The sequence below is a fragment of the Panthera pardus genome, unplaced genomic scaffold (genome assembly GCF_024362965.1).
Source record: "Panthera pardus isolate Hobbes unplaced genomic scaffold, ASM2436296v1 HiC_scaffold_27, whole genome shotgun sequence".
NCBI classification, from domain to species: Eukaryota; Metazoa; Chordata; class Mammalia; order Carnivora; family Felidae; genus Panthera; species Panthera pardus.
In genome coordinates, this window is record NW_026526843.1 from 64753223 (window position 1) to 64776779 (window position 23557).

The following is a 23557-nucleotide window of genomic DNA, read 5'->3' on the forward strand; positions in this document are numbered from 1 at the left end:
CCCAACATTTCTGACCACAATGCTAATGCACTCTGGAAAACTGTGTGGAAGTTTCTCAAAAAATTAAAGATAGAATTAACTGATGACTGAGCAGTAACACCAATAGGAATTAATCCAAAAGATACAGGAGTACTAATTCATATAGGGCACATTTATCCCATGTTTATAGCATCACTACCAACAATAGGCAAATTATGGAAAGAGTCCAAATGTCCATCAACTAATGAATGGATAAAGAAAATGTGGTTTATATATACAATGGAGTATTAGTCAGCAATCAAAAAGAATGAAATCTTGCCATTTGCAACTACATGGATGGAATTGGAGGGTATTATGCTAAGTGAAATAAGCCAGACACAGATATCATATGTTTTCACTCACATGTGGAAGATGAGAAACTTAACAGAAGACCATGAGGAAAGGGAAAGAAAAAAAATATATAGTTACAAACAAAGAAGTAGGCAAACCATAGAAGACTTTTAAATACAGAGAACAAACTGAGGGTGGGGGACTGGGGGAGTGGGGGAATGGATGATGGGCATTGAGGAGGGCACTGGGATGAACACGGGTGTTTTATGTAGGTGATGAATCACGGGAATCTACTCCCGAAGCCAAGAGCACACCGTATATACACTGTATTTTAGTTAACTTGAAAATAAGTTATATTAAAAAAAAAAAAAGATTCTAAAAAACAGAAAGGAAAAACGGTCTTTAAAATAGACTGTAACAAGAAACAAAGAAGGACACTATATAATCATTGAGAGGAAAATCCAACAAGAAGATACAACAATTTTAAATATTTATGCACCCAACATTGGGGCATTAATTCAATAATTAAAGTAGCTAATAACAAACATAAAATATGTAATAGATAGTAAAAAAAAAAATAATATCAGGGGACTTTAACCCCCCATGGAAATTGATGGACAAATCATCCAAGCAGAAAATCAACAAAGAAACAGTGGCTTTGAATGACACACTGGACCAGATGGATTTAACAGATATATTCAGAACAATCAATCCTAGAGCAACAAAATACACATTATTTTCAAGTGCACATGGAACATGCTCCAGAATAAGTCACATATTAGGCCACAAAACAAGTCTCAACAAATTCAAAAAGACTGAAGTCATACTACCCAACATTTCTGACCACAATGCTAATGAAACTAATGAAGTCATACTACCCAACATTTCTGACCACAATGCTAATGAAACTGAAAATCAAAGACAGGGAAAAAAATCTGGAAACACCAGAAATACATGGAGGTTAAATAACATGCAACTGTGGGGGGAGAAGCCAAGATGGCAGAACAGCATTGAAGCTTTGTGTGTATCTCACATCCATGAAATACAGCCAGACAAACACTAAACCCTCCTACACAACTAGAAAACTGATTAGAGGATTAACACAAAAATCTGCACAACCTGAACCACAGAATTCAGCAGGTACATGGCGCGGAGAGCTGTACTTGGAGAGCAAGAAGCCGCAAAAGGTAGCAAACCACTTTTGTGGACAGAGAGAGGACGGAGACTGGGGAAGGGGGGGATAATGCAGGAAAAGCACCCCTACCCAAAAGCAGCTGGAGAGAAAGTGGAAAATTGGAAGCAGCCGCAGGGACTAAACTAAAAAGGGAGAAAGAAGAAAGGAGAGGGTTTAAATTCCATTAAGATTGTAAACAAGGGGAGCGTAAAGGCTGCAACTCTGCAGCTCAATACCTGGTGAAGCTCTGGTTGGAAGGGCGAATCCCCAGGAACAGAGTGGGGTCTGGGAGGTTCTCGGGCCACACGGAGAAAACCGGTTCCACTGCTGGAAGGACGTTTGGTAGAGACTGTTGAAGCCACCTGGTCCCAGCAGATCCCAGAAAATGGCCACATTTGCTGGTGCTGGGGCAAGGTCGTTAAGGGTGAAGACTGGTGCCAGATGTGTGTTGTGATTCTCCATAATCCCTGAGATGCTGGTGCTACACTGACTTGTGAACATTTTCTGGGACAAGCTGGCACCTGGCTGCAGTCTCAGGGCATCGGCAACAACAGGGTCCAGCAGGCATACTTGGGTGCAGCCGATATTCGGCCATTGCTCATTTGACCGTTGATGGGTGAGACCCTCCCACAGAGGGGTGGAACGGGTCAAAGCCGCAGTCCTTCGGAGGTGGGGGGCTTGGGAAAGCAGCCGCATCTGAGACAAAATTGGGGAGAGGTACTGCCTGGGGCCTGGTCACGGACAGTGAAAAAGTAGGGAGTGGGCGAGAGCTGAGTACAGAGGATGGGTATACAATCGCTGGTCCAGGAGAACAGACTGGGTAGCTGGGTGGTGCCATTTTCACCGCTCCCGTGCATATGCATACGCACCTATGAGCACCACAACAATCCACCCCAGTAGGCTAGCAGCACCAACTAGTGGAGAGCAAAGCTGTTACACTGAGCCCCGCCCAGCTGAGCCATCTTCACACTTCAAGAACACAAGTCTCACTGCCTGCTTAATTTATGGACTATAAAGAGCTACATGGCTGACTTCTAGGGGAAAACAAAGCAATTTCAGTCCTACTTCAATCTGTTAGCAGGTTCCTCTATTCAATTCTCTTTTTTTGTATTTTTTCTTTTTCTCTTTTACAATTCTTTTTTTTTCATGAATACAGAAAGAGAAAAAATTCATTTTTATTTTCAATTTTTATTAAAACTATATTTCTTTAATTTTTATCACTATATTTTTTACTTTTGTGTAAATTTTTTCAAATTCTACTTTAATTCCATCATTTTATTTTAGTCTACTTCAGTATGTACACCTTGCAAATTTTCAGACAATTTCCTTTTTTTCTTCCCTTTTTCTTTCTCTTTTATGTTTCTTTTCTTTTTCTTGAATGTATAAAGAGAAAAGCTTCATTTTTATTTTCAATTTCTATTAAAAATATTTTTATTTAAATTTTATTACTATATTTTTTGCTTTTATGTAAATTTTTTCAAATTCTATTTTACTTCCATCATTTTATTTTAGTCTACTACAGTGTATTCATTTTTTCAAATTTTCAAACAATTTATTTTTTATCTTTTTCTCTTTTGCATTTCTTTTATTTTTTCCTAAATACAGAAAATGAAAAAATTCATATTTATTTTTAAATTTATTAAAAATATTTTTCTTTAATTTTTTCTTTTCTACTATATTCTTTACTTTTGTATATATTTTTTCAAATTCTATTTTACCACCATCATCTCATTTTACTCTTCTTCAATGTATTCATTTTTTCAAATTCTCAAACAATTTCCTTTTTTTTCTCCCCCCCTTTTTTGCTCTAATCTGTCAAACCACTTTCAACACCCAGACCAAAACACACCTAGAATCTCGCATCATTTATTCGATTTGTGTGTGTGTGTGTGTGTGTGTGCGTTTGTGTTTTGAATTTTTAATTGTAATATTTTTTTAATTGTGATTTTTTTAATTTCAAATTTTCTACCTCATTAATCCCTTTTCTCCCTTCAAAATAACAAAATGAAAGAATTCACCCCAAAATAAAGAGCACAAAGAAAAGACAGGCAGGGAATTAACCAACACAGATACAAGCAAGATGTCTGAACCAGAATTTAGAATCACGACAATAAGAACACTGGCTGGAGTCAAAAATAGATTAGAATCCCTTTCTGCAGAGATAAAAGAATGAAAAAATAGCCAGAATGAAATTAAAAATGCTATAACTGAGCTGCAATCACGGATGGATGCAGCAGAGGCAAGGATGGATGAGGCAGAACAGAGAATCAGTGATATAGAGGACAAACAGAATAAGGAAGCAAAAAAAAGAGGCAGATTAAGGCAAAAGAGCACGATTTAAGAATTAGAGAAATCAGTGACTCATTAAAAAGGAACAACATCAGAATCATAGGGGTCCCAGAAAAGGAAGAGAGGGAAATGGGGGTAGAAGGGTTATGTGAGCAAATCATAGCAGAAAACTTTCCTAACCTGGGGAAAGACACACACATCAAAATCCGGGAAGCACAGAGGACCTCCATTAGATTCAACAAAAACCAACCATCAACAAGACATATCATAGTCAAATTCACAAAATACTCAGGCAAGGAGAGAATCATGAAAGCAGCAAGGGAAAAAAGTCCCTAACCTACAAGGGAAGACAAATCAGGTTTGCAGCAGACCTATGCACAGAAACTTGGCAGGCCAGAAGGGAGTGGCAGGATATATTCAGTGTGCTGAATCAGAAAAATATGCAGCCAAGAATTCTTTATCCAGCAAGGCTGTCATTAAAAATACGAGAGATAGAAGGGAGGGAAGATGGTGGCGTAAGAGGACGCTGGGCTCACTGCGGGTCCTGCTGATCACTTAGATTCCACCTACACCTGCCTAAAGAACCCAGAAAACCGCCAGAGGATTAGCAGAACGGAGTCTCCAGAACCAAGCAAAGACGCAGACGAGAGGCCCACAGAAGAGGGTAGGAAGGGCGGCGAGGCGGTGCGCGCTCCACGGACTGGCGGGAGGGAGCCAGGGCGAAGAGGCGGCTCGCCAGCCAAGCAGAGCCCCCGAGTCTGGCTGGCAAAAGCGGAGGGGCCAGACGGACTGTGTTCTGACAGCAAGCGCGACTTAGCGTCTGGGAGGTCATAAGTTAACAGCTCTGCTCAGAAAGCAGGAAGGCTGGAGGACAAAGGGAGGGAGAGCTGCTGAGCCCCCGGACGGCAGAGCTCAGCTTGGCGAGGAACAAAGGCGCTCGCCAGCGCCATCTCCCTCACCCATCCCCCAGCCAAAATCCCAAAGAGAACCAGTTCCTGCCAGGGAACTTGCTCGCTCCGCGCAAACACCCAACTCTGTGCTTCTGCGGAGCCAAACCTCCGGCAGCGGATCTGACTCCCTCCCGCTGCCACAGGGCCCCTCCCGAAGTGGATCACCTAAGGAGAAGTGAGCTAAGCCTGCCCCTCCTGCCCCCATCCACCTTGCCTACCCACCCCAGCTAATACACCAGATCCCCAGCACCACAAGCCTGGCAGTGTGCAAGTATCCCAGACAGGCCACGCCACCCCACAGTGAATCCCGCCCCTAGGAGAGGGGAAGAGAAGGCACACACCAGTCTGACTGTGACCCCAGCGGTGGGCTGGGGGCAGACATCAGGTCGGACTGCGGCCCTGCCCACCAACTCCAGTTATACACAACAGGACAGAGGAAGTGCCCTGCAGGTCCTCACCACTCCAGGGACTATCCAAAATGACCAAACGGAAGAATTCCCCTCAGAAGAATCTCCAGGAAATAACAACAGCTAATGAACTGATCAAAAAGGATTTAAATAATATAACAGAAAGTGAATTTAGAATAATAGTCATAAAATTAATCGCTGGGCTTGAAAACAGTATAGAGGACAGCAGAGAATCTCTTGCCACAGAGATCAAGGGACTAAGGAACAGTCACGAGGAGCTGAAAAGCGCTTTAAACGAAATGCAAAACAAAATGGAAATGACAACAGCTCGGATTGAAGAGGCAGAGGAGAGAATAGGTGAACTAGAAGATAAAGTTATGGAAAAAGAGGAAGCTGAGAGAAAGAGGGATAAAAAAATCCAGGAGTATGAGGGAAAAATTAGAGAACTAAGTGATACACTAAAAAGAAATAATATACACATAATTGGTATCCCAGAGGAGGAAGAGAGAGGGAAAGGTGCTGAAGGGGTACTTGAAGAAATTATAGCTGAGAACTTCCCTGAACTGGGGAAGGAAAAAGGCATTGAAATCCAAGAGGCACAGAGAACTCCCTTCAGACGTAATTTGAATCGATCTTCTGCACAACATATCATAGTGAAACTGGCAAAATACAAGGATAAAGAGAAAATTCTGAAAGCAGCAAGGGATAAACATGCCCTCACATATAAAGGGAGACCTATAAGACTCGTGACTGATCTCTCTTTTTAAACTTGGCAGGCCAGAAAGGCTTGGCACGATATCTTCAGTGTGCTAAACAGAAACAATATGCAGCCGAGAATCCTTTATCCAGCAAGTCTGTCATTTAGAATAGAAGGAGAGATAAAGGTCTTCCTAAACAAACAAAAACTGAAGGAATTTGTCACCACGAAACCAGCCCTACAAGAGATCCTAAGGGGGATCCTGTGAGACAAAGTACCAGAGACATCACTACAAGCATAAAACATACAGACATCACAATGACTCTAAACCCGTATCTTTCTATAATAACATTGAATGTAAATGGATTAAATGCGCCAACCAAAAGACATAGGGTATCAGAATGGATAAAAAAACAAGACCCATCTATTTGCTGTCTACAAGAGACTCATTTTAGATCTGAGGACACCTTTAGATTGAGAGTGAGGGGATGGAGAACTATGTATCATGCTACTGGAAGCCAAAAGAAAGCTGGAGTAGCCATACTTATATCAGACAAACTAGACTTTAAATTAAAGGCTGTAACAAGAGATGAAGAAGGGCATTATATAATAATCACAGGGTCTATCCACCAGGAAGAGCTAACTATTATAAATGTCTATGCGCCAAATACCCGAGCCCCCAGATATATAAAACAATTACTCATAAACATAAGCAACCTTATTGATAAGAATGTGGTCATTGCAGGGGACTTTAACACCCCACTTACAGAAATGGATAGATCATCTAGACACACAGTCAATAAAGAAACAAGGGCCCTGAATGATACAATGGATCAGATGGACTTGACAGATATATTTAGAACTCTGCATCCCAAAGCAACAGAATATACTTTCTTCTCGAGTGCACATGGAACATTCTCCAAGATAGATCATATACTGGGTCACAAAACAGCCCTTCATAAGTTTACAAGAATTGAAATTATACCATGCATACTTTCAGACCACAATGCTATGAAGCTTGAAATCAACCACAGGAAAAAGTCTGGAAAACCTCCAAAAGCATGGAGGTTAAAGAACACCCTACTAACGAATGAGTGGGTCAACCAGGCAATTAGAGAAGAAATTAAAAAATATATGGAAACAAACGAAAATGAAAATACAACAATCCAAACGCTTTGGGATGCAGCGAAGGCAGTCCTGAGAGGAAATTACATTGCAATCCAGGCCTATCTCAAGAAACAAGAAAAATCCCAAATACAAAATCTAACAGCACACCTAAAGGAACTAGAAGCAGAACAGCAAAGGCAGCCTAAACCCAGCAGAAGAAGAGAAATAATAAAGAGCAGAGCAGAAATAAACAATATAGAATCTAAAAAAACTGTAGAGCAGATCAACGAAACCAAGAGTTGGTTTTTTGAAAAAATGAACAAAATTGACAAACCTCTAGCCAGGCTTCTCAAAAAGAAAAGGGAGATGACCCAAATAGATAAAATCATGAATGAAAATGGAATGATTACAACCAATCCCTCAGAGATACAAACAATTATCAGGGAATACTATGAAAAATTATATGCCAACAAATTGGACAACCTGGAAGAAATGGACAAATTCCTAAACACCCACACTCTTCCAAAACTCAATCAGGAGGAAATAGAAAGCTTGAACAGACTCATAACCAGCGAAGAAATTGAATCGGTTATCAAAAATCTCCCAACAAATAAGAGTCCAGGACCAGATGGCTTCCCAGGGGAGTTCTACCAGACGTTTAAAGCAGAGATAATACCTATCCTTCTCAAGCTATTCCAAGAAATAGAAAGGGAAGGAAAACTTCCAGAGTCATTCTATGAAGCCAGTATTCCTTTGATTCCTAAACCAGACAGAGACCCAGTAAAAAAAGAGAACTACAGGCCACTATCTCTGATGAATATGGATGCAAAAATTCTCAATAAGATACTAGCAAATCGAATTCAACAGCATATAAAAAGAATTATTCACCATGATCAAGTGGGATTCATTCCTGGGATGCAGGGCTGGTTCAACATTCGCAAATCGATCAACGTGATACATCACATTAACAAAAAAAAAGAGAAGAACCATATGATGCTGTCAATCGATGCAGAAAAGGCCTTTGACAAAATCCAGCACCCTTTCTTAATAAAAACCCTTGAGAAAGTCGGGATAGAAGGAATATACTTACACATCATAAAAGCCATTTATGAAAAGCCCACAGCTAACATCATCCTCAACGGGGAAAAACTGAGAGCTTTTTCCCTGAGATCAGGAACACGACAGGGATGCCCACTCTCACCGCTGTTGTTGAACATAGTGCTAGAAGTTCTAGCATCAGCAATCAGACAACAAAAGGAAATCAAAGGCATCAAAATTGGCAAAGATGAAGTCAAGCTTTCGCTTTTTGCAGATGACATGATATTATACATGGAAAATCCGATAGACTCCACCAAAAGTCTGCTAGAACTGATACATGAATTCAGCAAAGTTGCAGGATACAAAATCAATGTACAGAAATCAGTTGCATTCTTATACACTAACAATTAAGCAACAGAAAGACAAAGAAACTGATCCCATTCACAATTGCACCAAGAAGCATAAAATACCTAGGAATAAATCTAACCAAAGATGTAAAAGATCTGTATGCTGAAAACTATCGAAAGCTTATGCAGGTAATTGAAGAAGATATAAAGAAATGGAAAGACATTCCCTGCTCATGGATTGGAAGAATAAATAGTGTCAAAATGTCAATACTACCCAAAGCTATCTACACATTCAATGCAATCCCAATCAAAATTGCACCAGCATTCTTCTCGAAACTAGAACAAGCAATCCTAAAATTCATATGGAACCACAAAAGGCCCCGAATAGCCAAAGTAATTTTGAAGAAGAAGACCAAAGCAGGAGGCATCACAATCCCAGACTTTAGCCTCTACCAAAAGCTGTAATCATCAAGACAGCATGGTATTGGCACAAAAACAGACACATAGACCAATGGAATAGAATAGAAACCCCAGAACTAGACCCACAAATGTATGGCCAACTCATCTTTGACAAAGCAGGAAAGAATATCCAATGGAAAAAAGACAGTCTCTTTAACAAATGGTGCTGGGAGAACTGGACAGCAACATGCAGAAGGTTGAAACTAGACCACTTTCTCACACCATTCAGAGAAATAAACTCAAATGGATAAAGGACCTGAATGTGAGACAGGAAACCATCCAAACCTTAGAGGAGAAAGCAGGAAAAGACCTCTCTGGCCTCAGCCGTAGCAATCTCTTACTCGGCACATCCCCAAAGGCAAGGGAATTAAAAGCAAAAGTGAATTACTGGGACCTTATGAAGATAAAAAGCTTCTGCACAGCAAAGGAAACAACCAACAAAACTAAAAGGCAACCAACGGAATGGGAAAAGATATTTGCAAATGACATATCGGACAAAGGGCTAGTATCCAAAATCTATAAAGAGCTCATCAAACTCCACACCCGAAAAACAAATAACCCAGTGAAGAAATGGGCAGAAAACATGAATAGACACTTCTCTAAAGAAGACATCCGGATGGCCAACAGGTACATGAAAAGATGTTCAACGTCGCTCCTTATCAGGGAAATACAAATCAAAACCACACTCAGATATCACCTCACGCCAGTCAGAGTGGCCAAAATGAACAAATCAGGAGACTATAGATGCTGGAGAGGATGTGGAGAAACGGGAACCCTCTTGCACTGTTGGTGGGAATGCAAATTGGTGCAGCCACTCTGGAAAGCAGTGTGGAGGTTCCTCAGAAAATTAAAAATAGACCTACCCTATGACCCAGCAATAGCACTGCTAGGAATTTATCCAAGGGATACAGAAGTACTGATGCATAGGGGCACTTGTACCCCAATGTTTATAGCAGCACTCTCAACAATAGCCAAATTATGGAAAGAGCCTAAATGTCCATCAACTGATGAATGGATAAAGAAATTGTGGTTTATATACACAATGGAATACTACGTGGCAATGAGAAAAAATGAAATATGGCCTTTTGTAGCAACGTGGATGGAACTGGAGAGTGTGATGCTAAGTGAAATAAGCCATACAGAGAAAGACAGATACCATATGGTTTCACTCTTATGTGGATGCTGAGAAACGTAACAGAAACCCATGGGGGAGGGGAAGGGAAAAAAAAAAAAGGAGGTTAGAGTGGGAGAGAGCCAAAGCATAAGAGACTGTTAAAAACTGAGAACAAATTGAGGGTTGATGGGGGGTGGGAGGGAGGGCAGGGTGGGTGATGGGTATTGAGGAGGGCACCTTTTGGGATGAGCATTGGGTGTTGTATGGAAACCAATTTGACAGTAAATTTCATATATTAAAAAATAAAAAATTTAAAATTTAAAAAAAAATAAAAAAGAAAAAATACGAGAGATAAAAAGTTCCCTATCCAACCAAAAATTAAAGCAGTTTGGAGACCACTAAACCAGCCCTGCAAGAAATTTTAAGGAGGACTCTCTGAGGGGAGAAAAGGTGAAAAATCTATATATATAAATAACAAAGCCACAAAGATTAGAAAGGACCAGAGAACACCACCAGAAACTCCCAACTCTACAAGCATCATAATGGCAATAAATTCATATCTTTCAGTACTCACTCTAAACATCAGTGGACTCAATGCTCCAATCAAAAGACATAGGGTAACAGGATGGATAAGAAAACAAGATCCATCTATATGCTGTTTATAAGAGACCCACTTTTGACCTAAAGACACCTTCTGATTGAAAATAAGGGGATGGAGAACCATCTATCAACAAAAGAAAGCCGGAGTAGCCATACTTACATCAGATAATTTAGACTTTAAAATAAAGACTGTATCAAGAAATGCAGAAGGGCATTATATCATAATCAAGGGGTCTATAGACCAAGAAGACCTAACAATTGTAAACATTTATGCACCAAATGTGGCAGCACCCAAATATATAAATCAATTAATCACAAACATAAAGAAACTCATCGATAGTAATACCATAATAGTTGGAGACTTCAACACCCCACTCACAGCAATGGACAGATCATCAAATCAAAACATCAACAAGGAAACAATGGCTTTGAATGACACACTGGACCAGATGGACTTAACAGATATATTCAGAACATTTCATCCGAAAGCAACAGAATATACATTCTTCTCCAGTGCACATGGAACGTTCTCCAGAATGGACGATGTACGGGGACACAAATCAGCCCTAAGTAAGTACAAAAAGATCGAGATCGTACCGTGCATATGTTCAGACCACAACGCTATGAAACTCGAAATCAACACAAGAAAAAATTTGGAAAGGTAACAAATACTTGGAGACTGAAGAACATCCTACTAAAGAATGAATGGGCTAGCCAAGCAGTTAAACAGGAAATTAAAAAGTATATGGAAGTCAATGAAAATGATAACACCACAACCCAAAACCTCTGGGACACAGCAAAGGCAATCATAAGAGGAAAGTATATAGCAATCCAGGCCTTCCTAAAGAAGGAAGAAAGATCTCAGATACACAACCTAACCTTACGCCTTAAGGAGCTGCAAAAAGAACTGCAAATAAAACCCCAAACCAGAAGAAGACAGGAAATAATAAAGATTAGAGCAGAAATTGATGCTATTGAAACCAAAAAAACAGTAGAACAAATCAATGAAACCAGAAGCTGGTTCTTCGAAAGAATTAACACAATTGTTAAACCACTAGCCTGTATGATCTAGAAGAAAAAGGAAAGGACCCAAATAAATAAAATCAAAAATGAAAGAGGAGAGATCACAACCAACACAGCAGAAATAAAAACAATAATGAGAGAATATTATGAGCAATTATATGCCAATAAAATGGGTAATCTGGAAGAAATGGACAAATTCCTAGAAATGTATACACTACCAACACTGAAACAGGAAGACATAGAAAATTTGAACAGACCCATAACCAGTAAGGAAATCAAATTAGCAATCAAAAATCTGCCAAGAAACAAGAGTCCAGGGCCAGATGGCTTTCCAGGGGAATTCTACCAAATATTTAAGGAAGAGTTAACACCTATTCTCTAGAAGCTGTTCTAAAAAATAGAAATGGAAGGAAGATTTCCAAACTCTTCCTATGAAGCCAGCATTACCTTTACCCTAAAACCAGAGAGAGGCCCCATTAAAAAGGAGAACTAAAGACCAATTTCCCTAATAAACATGTATGCCAAAATCCTCAACAAGATATTAGCCAACCAAATCCAACAATATATTTTAAAAAAATTATTCACCATGACCAAGTGGGATTTATACCTGGGATTCAGGGCTGGTTCAATATCCACAAAACAATTAACATGATTCATCACATCAATAAAAGAAAGGACAAGAACCATATGATCCTCTCAATAGATGCAGAGAAAGCATTTGACAAAATACAGCCTCCTTTCTTGATAAAAACCCTCAAGAAAGTAGGGATAGAAGGAGCATACCTTGAGATCATAAAAGCCATATATGAACGACCGAATGCTAATATCATCCTCAATGGGGAAAAACTGAGAGCTTTCCCCCTAAGGTCAGGAACAAGACAGGGATGTCCACTCTCGCCACCGTTTTTCAACATAATATTGAAAGTCTTAGCCTCAGCAATCAGAGAACACAAAGAAATAAAAGGCATCCAAATTGGCTAGGAGGAAGTCAAACTTTCACTCCTTGTGGATGACATTATACTCTATATGGAACACCTAAAAGATTCCACCAAAAAACTGCTAGAACTGATCGATGAATTCAGCAAAGTGGCAGGACATAAAATCAATGCACAGAAATCGGTTGCATTCCTATATACCAATAATGAAAAACAGAATGAAATCAAATAATCAATCCCATTTATGATTGCACCAGAATCCATAAAATACAGAGGAATAAGCCTAACCAAAGAGGTGAAATACCTATACCCTGAAATCTATAGAAAGCTCATGAAAGAAATTGAAGAAGACACAAAAATAAAATGGAAAACCATTCCGTGCTTATGGATTGGAAGAACAAATATTGTTAGAATATCCATACTACCCAAAGCAATCTACACATTCATTGCAATTCCTATCAAAATAACGCTAGGATTCTTCACCAAGCTAGAACCAACCATCCTAAAATTTGTATGGAACCATAAAAGACCCTGAATAGCCAAAGCAAACTTGAAAAAGCAAACCAAATCAGGAGACATCACAATCCCAGACTTGAAACCCTACTACAAAGCCGTAATCATCATGCCAGTATGGTACTGGCACAAAAACAGACACTCAGATCAATGGAACAGAATACAGAACCCAGAAATTGACCCACAAACGTATGGCTAACTAATCTTTGACAAAGCAGGAAAGAATAGCCAATGGAATAAAGACAGTCTCTTCAACAAGTGGTCCTGGGAAAACTGGACAGCAACATGCAGAACAGTGAACCTGGACCACTTTCTTACACCATACACAAAAAATAAACTCAGAATGGGTGGAAGCCCTCAATGGAAGACAGGAAGCCAACAAAATCCTCAAGGAGAAAGCAGGCAAAAACCTCTTTGATCTTGCCCGCAGCAACTTCTTTCTCAACACGACTCCAGAGGCAAGGGAAACAAATGCAAAAATGAACTACTGGGACCTCATCAAAATAAAAAGCTTCTGCACAGCGAAGGAAACAGTCAGCAAAACTAAAAGGCAACCGGGAGAATGGGAGAAGAGATTTGCAAACGACATATCAGGTAAAGGGTTAGTATCAAAAATCTATAAAGAACTTATCAAACTCAACACCCCAAAACCAAATAATACAGTGAAGAAATGGGCAAAAGACATGAATAGACACTTCTCCAAGGAAGACATCCAGATGGTCAACCAACACATGAAAAAATGCTCAACATCACTCATAATCAGGGAAATACAAATCAAAACCACAATGAGATACTACCTCACACCTGTCAGAATGGCTAACATGAACAACTCAGGCAACAACAGATGTTGGCAAGGATGCGGAGAAAGAGAATCTCTTTTGCATTGTTGGTGGCAATGCAAGCTGGTGCAGCCACTCTGGAAAACAGTATGGAGGTTCCTCAAAAAACTAAAAATAGAACTACCCTATGAGCCAGCAATTGCATTACTAGGCATTTATCCACAGGATACAGGTGTCCTGTTTCGATGGGACACATGCACCCAATGTTTATAGCAACACTGTCAACAGTAGCCAAACTGTCATGAGTTTCAGCCTACATAGGGCTCTGTACTGAGAGCAGAGCCTGCTAGGGATTCTCTCTCTCTCCTCCTGTCTCTCTGCCCCTCCCCTGCTCTCTTTGTCTCTCTCTAAGATAAATGAACTTAAAAAAATAAAAAATATAAAATGACAATATCAAGTATTTTTAAATGATTTAAGAAAATGTACTTGTAGGGCACCTGGGGAGCTCAGTTGGCTTAAGCGTCTGACTCTTGATTTCGGCTCAGGTCCTCATCTCATGGTTCATGAGATTGAGTCCCACATCGGACCCTTCACTGACAGTGCAGAGGCTGCTTGGGATTCTCTCTCTCCGTCTCTCTCTTCCCCTCCCCCCTCTCAAAAATAAATTAATAAAATAAGGCTCTAAACGTAACTTTTAATTATTTATTATCCAGTGTTTTTACAACAATCTTATGAAGTAGATATCATTTCTTCTATTTTACAGATGAAGAAACTTGGGTTGAGGGTGTCTGATTTTCCAATGTGATTTTTTTACCTATTAAGTGGAAGAGATGAGGTTTAAACCCTAAAAGTCTGATCACAGATCCTTCTCTTTTTCACCTCTGCCTATCTTTTGGCCCAGACAGAAAAAAGCTTTCAAGTTTGTGTTACTTTGGAAAATCATTGACATATCTTTTCCAAGATTAGCAAACTATGGTGCCCACATTGGCAATAAGCCTCATACCAGACCAAAAATTTCTGAAATAGTGAGAATACCCAAATTTCTACTCATTTGCAAGATCATAATATACAGTGTCACAAGTAGTCTCAGCCAGCTTCTCTAAGAGTGTCATCTATGAAAAATACCTACAACTTTTTTTCAAAATTTTGTTTAAATTCAAGTTAATTAACATACAGTGCAATATTGGTTTCAGGAGTAGAATTCAGTGATTCATCACTTACATACAACACCCAGTGCTCATCACAAGTACCCTCCATAATACCCATCACCCATCTAGCCCATCTCCCACCAACCTCCCTCCATCAATCCTCAGTTTTTTCCTATGTTTTCTTAAAATTCATGGTTTGTTTCCCTCTGTCCTCCCCATATGATTGACTGTTCTGTTTTTAATTCCACATATGAATGAAACCATATGGTATTTGCCTTTCTCTGACTATATATATATCCCACATCTTCTTTATCCATTCATCAGTCAGTGGATATTTGGTCTCTCTCCATAGCTTGGTTATTATTGATAATTCTGCTATAAACATCGGGGTGCATGTAACACTTCAAATCAGTAGTTTTGTATCCTTTGGGTAAATACCTAGTAGTGCAATTGCATTATTCTATTTTTAACTTTTTGAGGAACATCCATACTGTTCTGCAGAGTGGCTGCACTAGTTTGCATTCCCACCAAAAGTGCAAGACAGTTCCCCTTTCTCCTCATCTTCACCAATACCTATTGTTTCTTGTGTTGTTAATTTTAGCATTCTGACAGGTGTGAAAAAAAACCTACAACTTAATAACAATCATAGTTAATCATCAACAGGGTCCTGACAGCAAGATGTTACATATCTGTATATAACATCATAGTATGGTATAATGGGGTGGAAAGGCATAAATCTTAGAATCAAGTGAACTGGGTTTAGAGCTCAGTTTTGCTACATGCTGCTTAAATGAGTATAACCATGGACAAAGTACTTAACCTCACCAAGTTTTCTTTTCTTTATTTATAAAACAATACCACCTATCACATAGACTTATGAAGACTGAGATAAAAGTCAGATAAAATAATTAAGATATTTATCCTGAGAAAGTTATAAGCCAAATTGGTATCTGGACTTCAAGGATAGGTAACAAATATTTTCATCTGAATAGTTATTATTGTTTTAATCTTTTATTCGAACCTTAGAGAATAAAGTCTCACTTTTCACTTCTGCTTCTAGTTCCACTTGTCCTATTCAGACAAGGAACGCTATGAAAATGAAGAAAGACCTGAGATCCAGAAGCAGATGCTCATCGATATGGCCAAAAAGCTACCAGTTTACACAAGAACTGGGAGTGGAGGTCAGTTCATTGAAAGTCACCTAGAGAAGCAGATCAGCAAGGATCTCAAAAAGGTTAAGTCATATATATCCACAGGCTCACCTGTATACCTAGCATTGGAGTCCACCACTAACATTTGCTATGTTACTTTATCACCTATCTTTCCACAAAGCCATCCCTCTATCCATCTCCCATCAAGCCATCTTATTTTTTGATACATTTCAAAGTAAGTATCAGATATCAATACACACCTACCTATATATTTTATCATTCTTTTTTGGGTGAAATTTGCATATAAAGACATGCATAAATCTTAAGTGTGCCATTCGGTGTTTTGACAAATGTACACATCTATATAACCAAAACCTCTATAAACATTACCACACCCCATAAACTTCTTTTATACTCCTACCCAGTCAACCCCACCAACCACCACCCAACAACCACTATTCTGCTAGTTTTCCACCATAGATTAGTTTTATCTGCTCTAGAATTTTACATAAATGGAATCATACAATATGTACTGTTGTGTCTGGCTTATTTTATATAGCATAATATTTTTGACATTCGTTCACATTGTTTTTTATTTTATTCTCTTATTGCTGAGTAGTATTTCATTGTATGAATATATCATAGTTTGTTTATCCATTCACCAGTTGATGCACATTTGGTGTTTCCAGTGCTTAATTACCATGAATATTCTTGCACAAGTATTTGTGCAGAGATATGTCATCTTTCTTCGGTAAATATCCACTATGGAGTTTTACTCTTCGTTTTCATCTGTGTGACTAGAAGAGTACTAGCTGAACCAGTTCTCCACCTTTCAAAATTTGAAAATGAAGCCTCTTTTGACAAGATATCCTAATGTTTCTGATAAGGAAGATCATGTTTCAAGGATGTGGGAATTATACTGTTAGACATCTGTGTTTATCTATTTATCATGTATTTATTCAACAATCATTTATTAAGGTCCTATGTGGCAATTGGGGGAATTTTAATATGGTCTGGGTAAGGACTTATTAATTTTGTTAGAGTATTGATGTCATGGTTCTCATGATTTTTTTAAATTCTTCATGCACACTGAAATATAGTGAAAAGTAGACAGGAAATTATTTGTATAATTTATCGCAGTAGTAAACAGAATGATGTGATAGAACAGAGGTTGGTTACAAACTAAAGGCCTATGGGATGAATTGGACCTGAGATACATTTTGTTGATCTCTAATGTATCTTTTAAAACTTTGCACTTGTTTTTAATTTTTAACAATTGTAATTTTCCACATGAAAGTTCATATTTCTGGCTTCTCTTGAAAACTCAGATATCTGGCAATATTCAATTACATTTTCACATGGCAAAAACTAGCTAAAGCTGAGTAGTAGCAACTCTTTTTAAACAGGGCATGAATTCTCAGGTTCTCTCACAGTCTTCAACTGGCTGCTCCACTCACTACCAACTATTCTCTGGACCCTTGAATCATTTGTTTGCCACCCTAATGACAAAGAAATTTTCTCTGAGGAATATTTTATTTGAGACCTGAATAATAAAAAAGTAACTAGCAGGAAGTAAAGAACAGAGGGACTAACATCCCAGGCAGAAGGTACTACAAGTGCAAAAGGCCCTTATATAGGAGCAAGCTTACAGTATTAGAAGAACAAACATATAGCCAGTGTGACCAGAGTATAGCAGGTGGAGAGTGATACCAGTTAAAATTGAAGAGGCAAGCAGAGGCCAGATGACTCAGGCCATGGAAAGGAGTTTGGATTTTATTCCAAGGGTGTTTGAAGGGTGTTTTAAGTTTGTTTATTTATTTATTTATTTATTTATTTATTTATTTATTTAGATACCACAAGTGGGCGAGGGGCAGAGAGAGAGGGAGAGAAATAGAACCCCAAGCAGGGTCCACACTGTCAGCACAGAGCCTGATGTGGGGCTCAAACTCACAAACTGTGAGATCATGACCTGAGCTGAAGTCAGACGCTTAACCAACTGAGCCACCCAGGCACCCCAAGTACAATGAAGGTTTCAAGTGAAGAGTGATATAATGTGATTCACATTGTAACAGATCATTTGGCTATTCTATAAAGAATGAATTGTGGGGAACAGAAATGAAAGCAGAGTAAATAAATAGGCAGCTATTACAATCATCTAAATGAGAGATAATGGTGGCTTAAACTGGGCAATGGCATTGACTGTTCAATTCAATGCTAAATGAATTAAACATGCATGTCCCTCTCCCTTCTTCGTTGCCTCAATTATACCCATGCTTTTGTCACCCTTCCATTGCTAGAAATAAACACAAACTGCTAAATTAGCACTCATTTATGCTGAATTAGTTATTTGTGCTTAATGTACACTTCAGATGGAATTATATTAGCTCAAGTGAAATAAGCCATACAGAGAAAGACAGATACCATATGGTTTCACTCTTATGTGGATCCTGAGAAACATAACAGAAACCCATGGGGGAGGGGAAGGAAAAAAAAAAAAAAAAAGAGGTTAGAGTGGGAGAGAGCCAAAGCATTAGAGACTATTAAAAACTGAGAACAAACTGAGGGTTGATGGGGGGTGGGAGGGAGGGCAGGGTGGGTGATGGGTATTGAGGAGGGCACCTTTTGGGATGAGCACTGGGTGTTGTATGGAAACCAATTTGACAGTAAATTTCATATATTAAAAAAATAAAAAATAAAAAATAAAAAATAAAAAATAAAATAATTCTAAATTATATAATTAAAAAAAGGAATTATATTAGCTCAAATTATTCATGATTTTAATTGTTACACTGTATAATGTATAATGTAATAATAATTACATTAAACATAGTCATACTGTATCAATGAACAGAGAAAAAATGAGTAGAAAAGGAAAATGCCTTTCATCTAAGGGAAATAAAGAAAAGAAGGAAGGAAGAGAGGAAGGAAAAAGGGAAAGAGAAATGTGTTTTTTATATCAGACTTACAGAGTGAAGAGGGCCCTGAATGAACTAAAGAGTCAGAAAACTGTAGTGGTCACAATTCTGCCACTCACTTGCTATGTGCAAGTAAGTCACTTGATATGGTTCTTTACTTCATTTATCTGTGAAATGGTCAATTGAATTAATTGTTTTCAGATAGGAAAGTTGGAGTAAGCAATCTAAATGATTTTCCCAAGATCACTCAAGCAGTTGACAGTAAGGTTTGTTTTATAATACCGAATCTTATTATCATATATCCAGATATGAAAACATTTCCCTTCACCTTCATCCCCCAAAAGGTACCTTCAAGATTGATCTAACAGGAGAAAAAATACATACCACAATTCTCTTCTGTGATCTGCCTTTTTCTTGGTAACTTGAAATGAGTTTGACTACCCGCAATCAGTGTATAACAAGCCATTCAGATAGGCTAGTAAGATATGTGGTGTCATATTGAGCCCTAACCAATGCTAACCACCTGATTTTTCCTATAGCTGTTAGATTCTGTGACCGGTGCCATTTAATCAAGCCAGATCGCTGCCACCACTGCTCTGTCTGTGCCATGTAAGTGACATCCATATTTCCCCTGGGCTGAGCTTGGCCAGTGATGATGGTTGCTTAGACAACAAAGTGACTGATGCTAACATGTGACCATGCCTAGATAAGAACATTTCCTTTCAATCATAATGAGCACATGCCAAGCACCCTCTTGGGATGATGATGATTCAAACTATTCCAAAGATAGGAAAAATATATAAAACCCCATTTTAAAAATAAATGTTTTATTTTAGAACAGTTTTAGATTTACAGAATTATTGTGATTATAGCTCTCATATGTCCTACATCCAGCTTCCCCTATTATCAACATCATACATTAATATGATACATTTGTTACAATTAATGAACCAACATCAATACATTATTTTTTTAATTTTTTAATGTTTATTTATTTTTGAGAGAGAGAGAGAGAGAGAGAGAGAGAGGAGGGAGAGAGGGAGAGGGAGACACAGAATCCGAGGCAGGCTCCAAGCTCCAAACTGTCAGCACAGAGCCTGACTTGGGACTTGAACTTGTGAACCATGAGATCATGACCTGAGCTGAAGTTGGACACCCAACCAACTGAGCCACCCACGTGATGCATCAATACATTATTTCTAATTTAAGCCCATATTCTATTTACATTTCCACAGTTTTTCTCTTATGTTCCTCTTCTGTTCTAGGATCCCATCTGGGATACCACATTACATTTAGTTGGCATGTCTTCTCAAGGTCTTTTAGCTCTGACAGTTTCTCAGACTTTACTTGTTTTCAATAACCATGATAGTTTCTAGGATTTTAGGATTAATGATCGGATATTTTGTAGAATATCCTTCAGGTGAGATTTGTCTGATATTTTTCTCATGGTTAGACTTGGGTACTGTGTTTTGGGTAGGAAGACCATAGAGGTAAAGTACCATTATCATTGTATTGTATCAAGGGCACATACTATGAACATGACTTATCACTGCAATATTAATCTTGTTCATTTGTCTGAGATAGTGTTTGTCAGTTTTCTCTAATGTAAGTTTACTCTTCCTCCCCCCTCCTTCCTTTACTCTTCCTTTATAGCCCACACTAAAGAACAGAGGAATTATGCCCCCCTCCTTAAAGGCAGAGTATATACATAAATTATTTGGAATTCTTCCAAATAATGTGAAGAAATCTCTGCATGGGAGATTTGTCTCTTCTCCCTTATATGTTTATTTATGATTCATATAAGTTTTTAGGCATGGATAATCACTTTATATTTTGGGTTGTACCTCAATTCTACTTTATTTTCTTACTCTAATTGCTCCAACTTTATAAAATCACATTTTTATGTTAATAAATATAATATTCATGTCCTTCTTCTTGGGTGTATGTTCCACCCACATTTCTCTTGCCCTTGATTCAAATAGGTGTGTCAAAATTTCAGCAATAGCCTATGTAAAACAAATAAATTATCAGAGTAGTAATTAGTAAAATTTCATTGTGCATACAACAAAAAGACGATTTACAAACCAGGAGCACTCAAACCAAAACATAAAATGAGACTTTGGGTACATTGTTATAAAACAGCTTATATAGTGGAAAACAAGGTCTGTTTAATCTTCACAGTGATTAGTTAAAATATTAGAATTTTCTTAAATGAAAGAGACTTAGTAAATAGTTACTTTATATTGACCTTAGAAAACAGCTTAAATTTTGCTGATGATTTCCAGAGACATAAGCAAGAAATGACCAGGTCAAGTCAGTCTTACAAAATAAGCCAAATTAAGGTTTGTTTGTATGACTAAACTAGTTTTGTCTGCTCAGGAAATTTTCAAGGATGGTCTCCATTTTTTTTTTATTTTAACAGACTGTAGCCATATGTATTCTTCTGTACTTTTATTAATCTGTATATTGAGAAAAATGAGAGGAGATACCTTAGACTTCTAGGCATGTAACTTGCTTCCAGCATAATTCTATAAACTGTTCTGATTGGCTCATCCTAGAAATAATTGATGCCCAAATAGTTTGGGAATAATGTATATTGGAAATCTAGGAATGAGTGTACTGGTACCATGTAAAAATACTAGTGAGATCTTGAGTTAAATTATGAGGTGTTACTTCATTTCTATAGGTCCACTTATCACACTGTGCTTTGTTTCTTTTGTAGGTGTGTATTAAAAATGGACCATCATTGCCCTTGGTATGTCCTTTTGATTCATTTCTTTCCGCTGAAAGAGTAAGAGTTGCTTAAAATGCATAGTTTCCTAAGCATAGTTGTAACATGCTTGTTTCTACAACCATAAATCACTGGGCTTTGTATTTGCATGGGGGGGGGGGGGAAGGGGAGGCATGACATTTTAAAGCAAAAATAAATATGCCACCAAAGGTATGGTGGTGAATTCATGGGTTCACAAAGCTCACTGTCTTTTGTCCATTAGCTTTAGTAATTGGGTGTAGTAATGAAATTGAGCACAAAAAGTTTCCTTCTTTGACATTATACAATTCAGTTCTGTTTTTAGCTATCTTGAAGTTTGAAATATTCTAGATTGTTAACTTCAGTAATCCTTCTCCAAATTTTGCATGTCTGACCTACAGAACCAGTCTGAACTGTCCAACTAAAAAGAGAACATGCCTCACTGTACTAAGTGTAGCTGCTGAGATTGTAATAGGTTTTCAGCATCAAAGATTCAAGTTTTCTTGTGTGTGTCAGGAACCAGTCTGGAACTATTAGGTAGGCCAAGTGTCTCTGTGCTTGTAAATGAAAGGAGAAACAAGTGAAACATGAACTTGTTTTTCCAGTCTGTTCCTATTAAGGCACTTCTATTTCTGTTGAGTTTCTACACAACACATAATGAAGCAGCAGGAGTTATGTATTTCCATTGCTTAGTTCACTTATGTATCAGTGTGTTCTCAATGGATCCTGATTTCAAATTAGTTTTTCTTTTTTTCTTTTTTTTAGGGTTAATAATTGCATTGGATTTTCCAACTACAAATTCTTTCTTCAGTTTTTAGCTTATTCTGTTCTCTACTGCCTGTACATTGCTACAACAGTCTTCAACTATTTCATCAAATACTGGAGAGTAAGTTAAATAATCATGACAGGTCACCCCTAGAAAAAACACATACCTACTCCAATCTGTGACATTTTTTCAACTTTTCTTTTTACATTTTGAAATAGCTAATACTAAGGTAACCAGAAGGAAAGGCACCAAAAACAAGTTTCCCATGTTGAATATTCTGAGATTTAGGAGTTTGTTATTTAAGGATTCCACTTACACATTTCTGTCATACATGAGAAGCTTGTTAAGACCTTTAGGAACATAACTTCTTGACTCTTAGTGATGCATTACAATTTACTTATATAGTCAAATTATAAAAATCCACTTATTACCAATTATATATTTTTAAAATGTTGAAACTAATTTTGAATCTCTAGTTTCCAAAGAAAAGGCTAACAAAGTACTCCCTCATCATTGAAAAATACTTTCTCACTTCCTGTTCAAAGGAGAGTTGCAAAATTCCTGCAGAACAGACAGATTCATTTACTCCTCTTTACATGTGACCAAAATGAAAAGGAGAGTCTTATTTGAACTTTGTATTATTTGAACTTTGTATGACAAACACTGGGTTGAGAATTGGGAAAACTGAGTTCTAATACTGGCTCTGTTACCTGTTTCACTGGCTCATTTCCAAGATCAAATGAAATGTATGTTGGAAGTACTTTACCTTTGAAAATATGATTCCAATAATTATAGTGAAATCTAAAAAACACTTTATATTTCTTCTACTTAAAGATTTCAACCATAACCTATCTATTTTCAAAAGAATTAAAGGCAGATTTTTAATTTACATATGTGTATGGGGTCTGGCAGCAATGTAGTGATTTTTTTTTATTTCATGCCAATGGACTCCAAAAGATATCCCTTCCCCACAGCTCCAGTACAGCAGTGAAGATATCATAACCTCCCATGATGAGGGCTGTCCAAACTAAACCTAAATGGCAAAAGACAGATTTGGACAGAGCTACTAGTTATTACTTTAGGAATT

General features: G+C 37.9%; 2 protein-coding genes across 3 annotated transcripts in view; one reads left to right on the plus strand and one right to left on the minus strand.

Moving 5' to 3' along the window:
* The window catches only part of ZDHHC15 (zinc finger DHHC-type palmitoyltransferase 15), a 188212-nt gene that overhangs the window by 128311 nt on the left and 36344 nt on the right, over positions 1 to 23557 (plus strand). For both annotated transcript variants that reach the window (XR_002077150.2, XM_019439238.2), the window contains exons 4-7: positions 15950 to 16070; positions 19495 to 19564; positions 21678 to 21710; positions 22470 to 22590. Coding sequence is in view for 1 of the 2 variants with exons in the window: in XM_019439238.2 (XP_019294783.1) it covers positions 15950 to 16070; positions 19495 to 19564; positions 21678 to 21710; positions 22470 to 22590 (345 nt within the window). In the remaining variant the exon portion in view is untranslated. The remainder of the gene's footprint in view (positions 1 to 15949; positions 16071 to 19494; positions 19565 to 21677; positions 21711 to 22469; positions 22591 to 23557) is intronic.
* UPRT (uracil phosphoribosyltransferase homolog) overlaps positions 1 to 23557 on the minus strand; it is a 210015-nt gene that overhangs the window by 40790 nt on the left and 145668 nt on the right. The gene's annotated exons all lie outside the window — the stretch shown is intronic.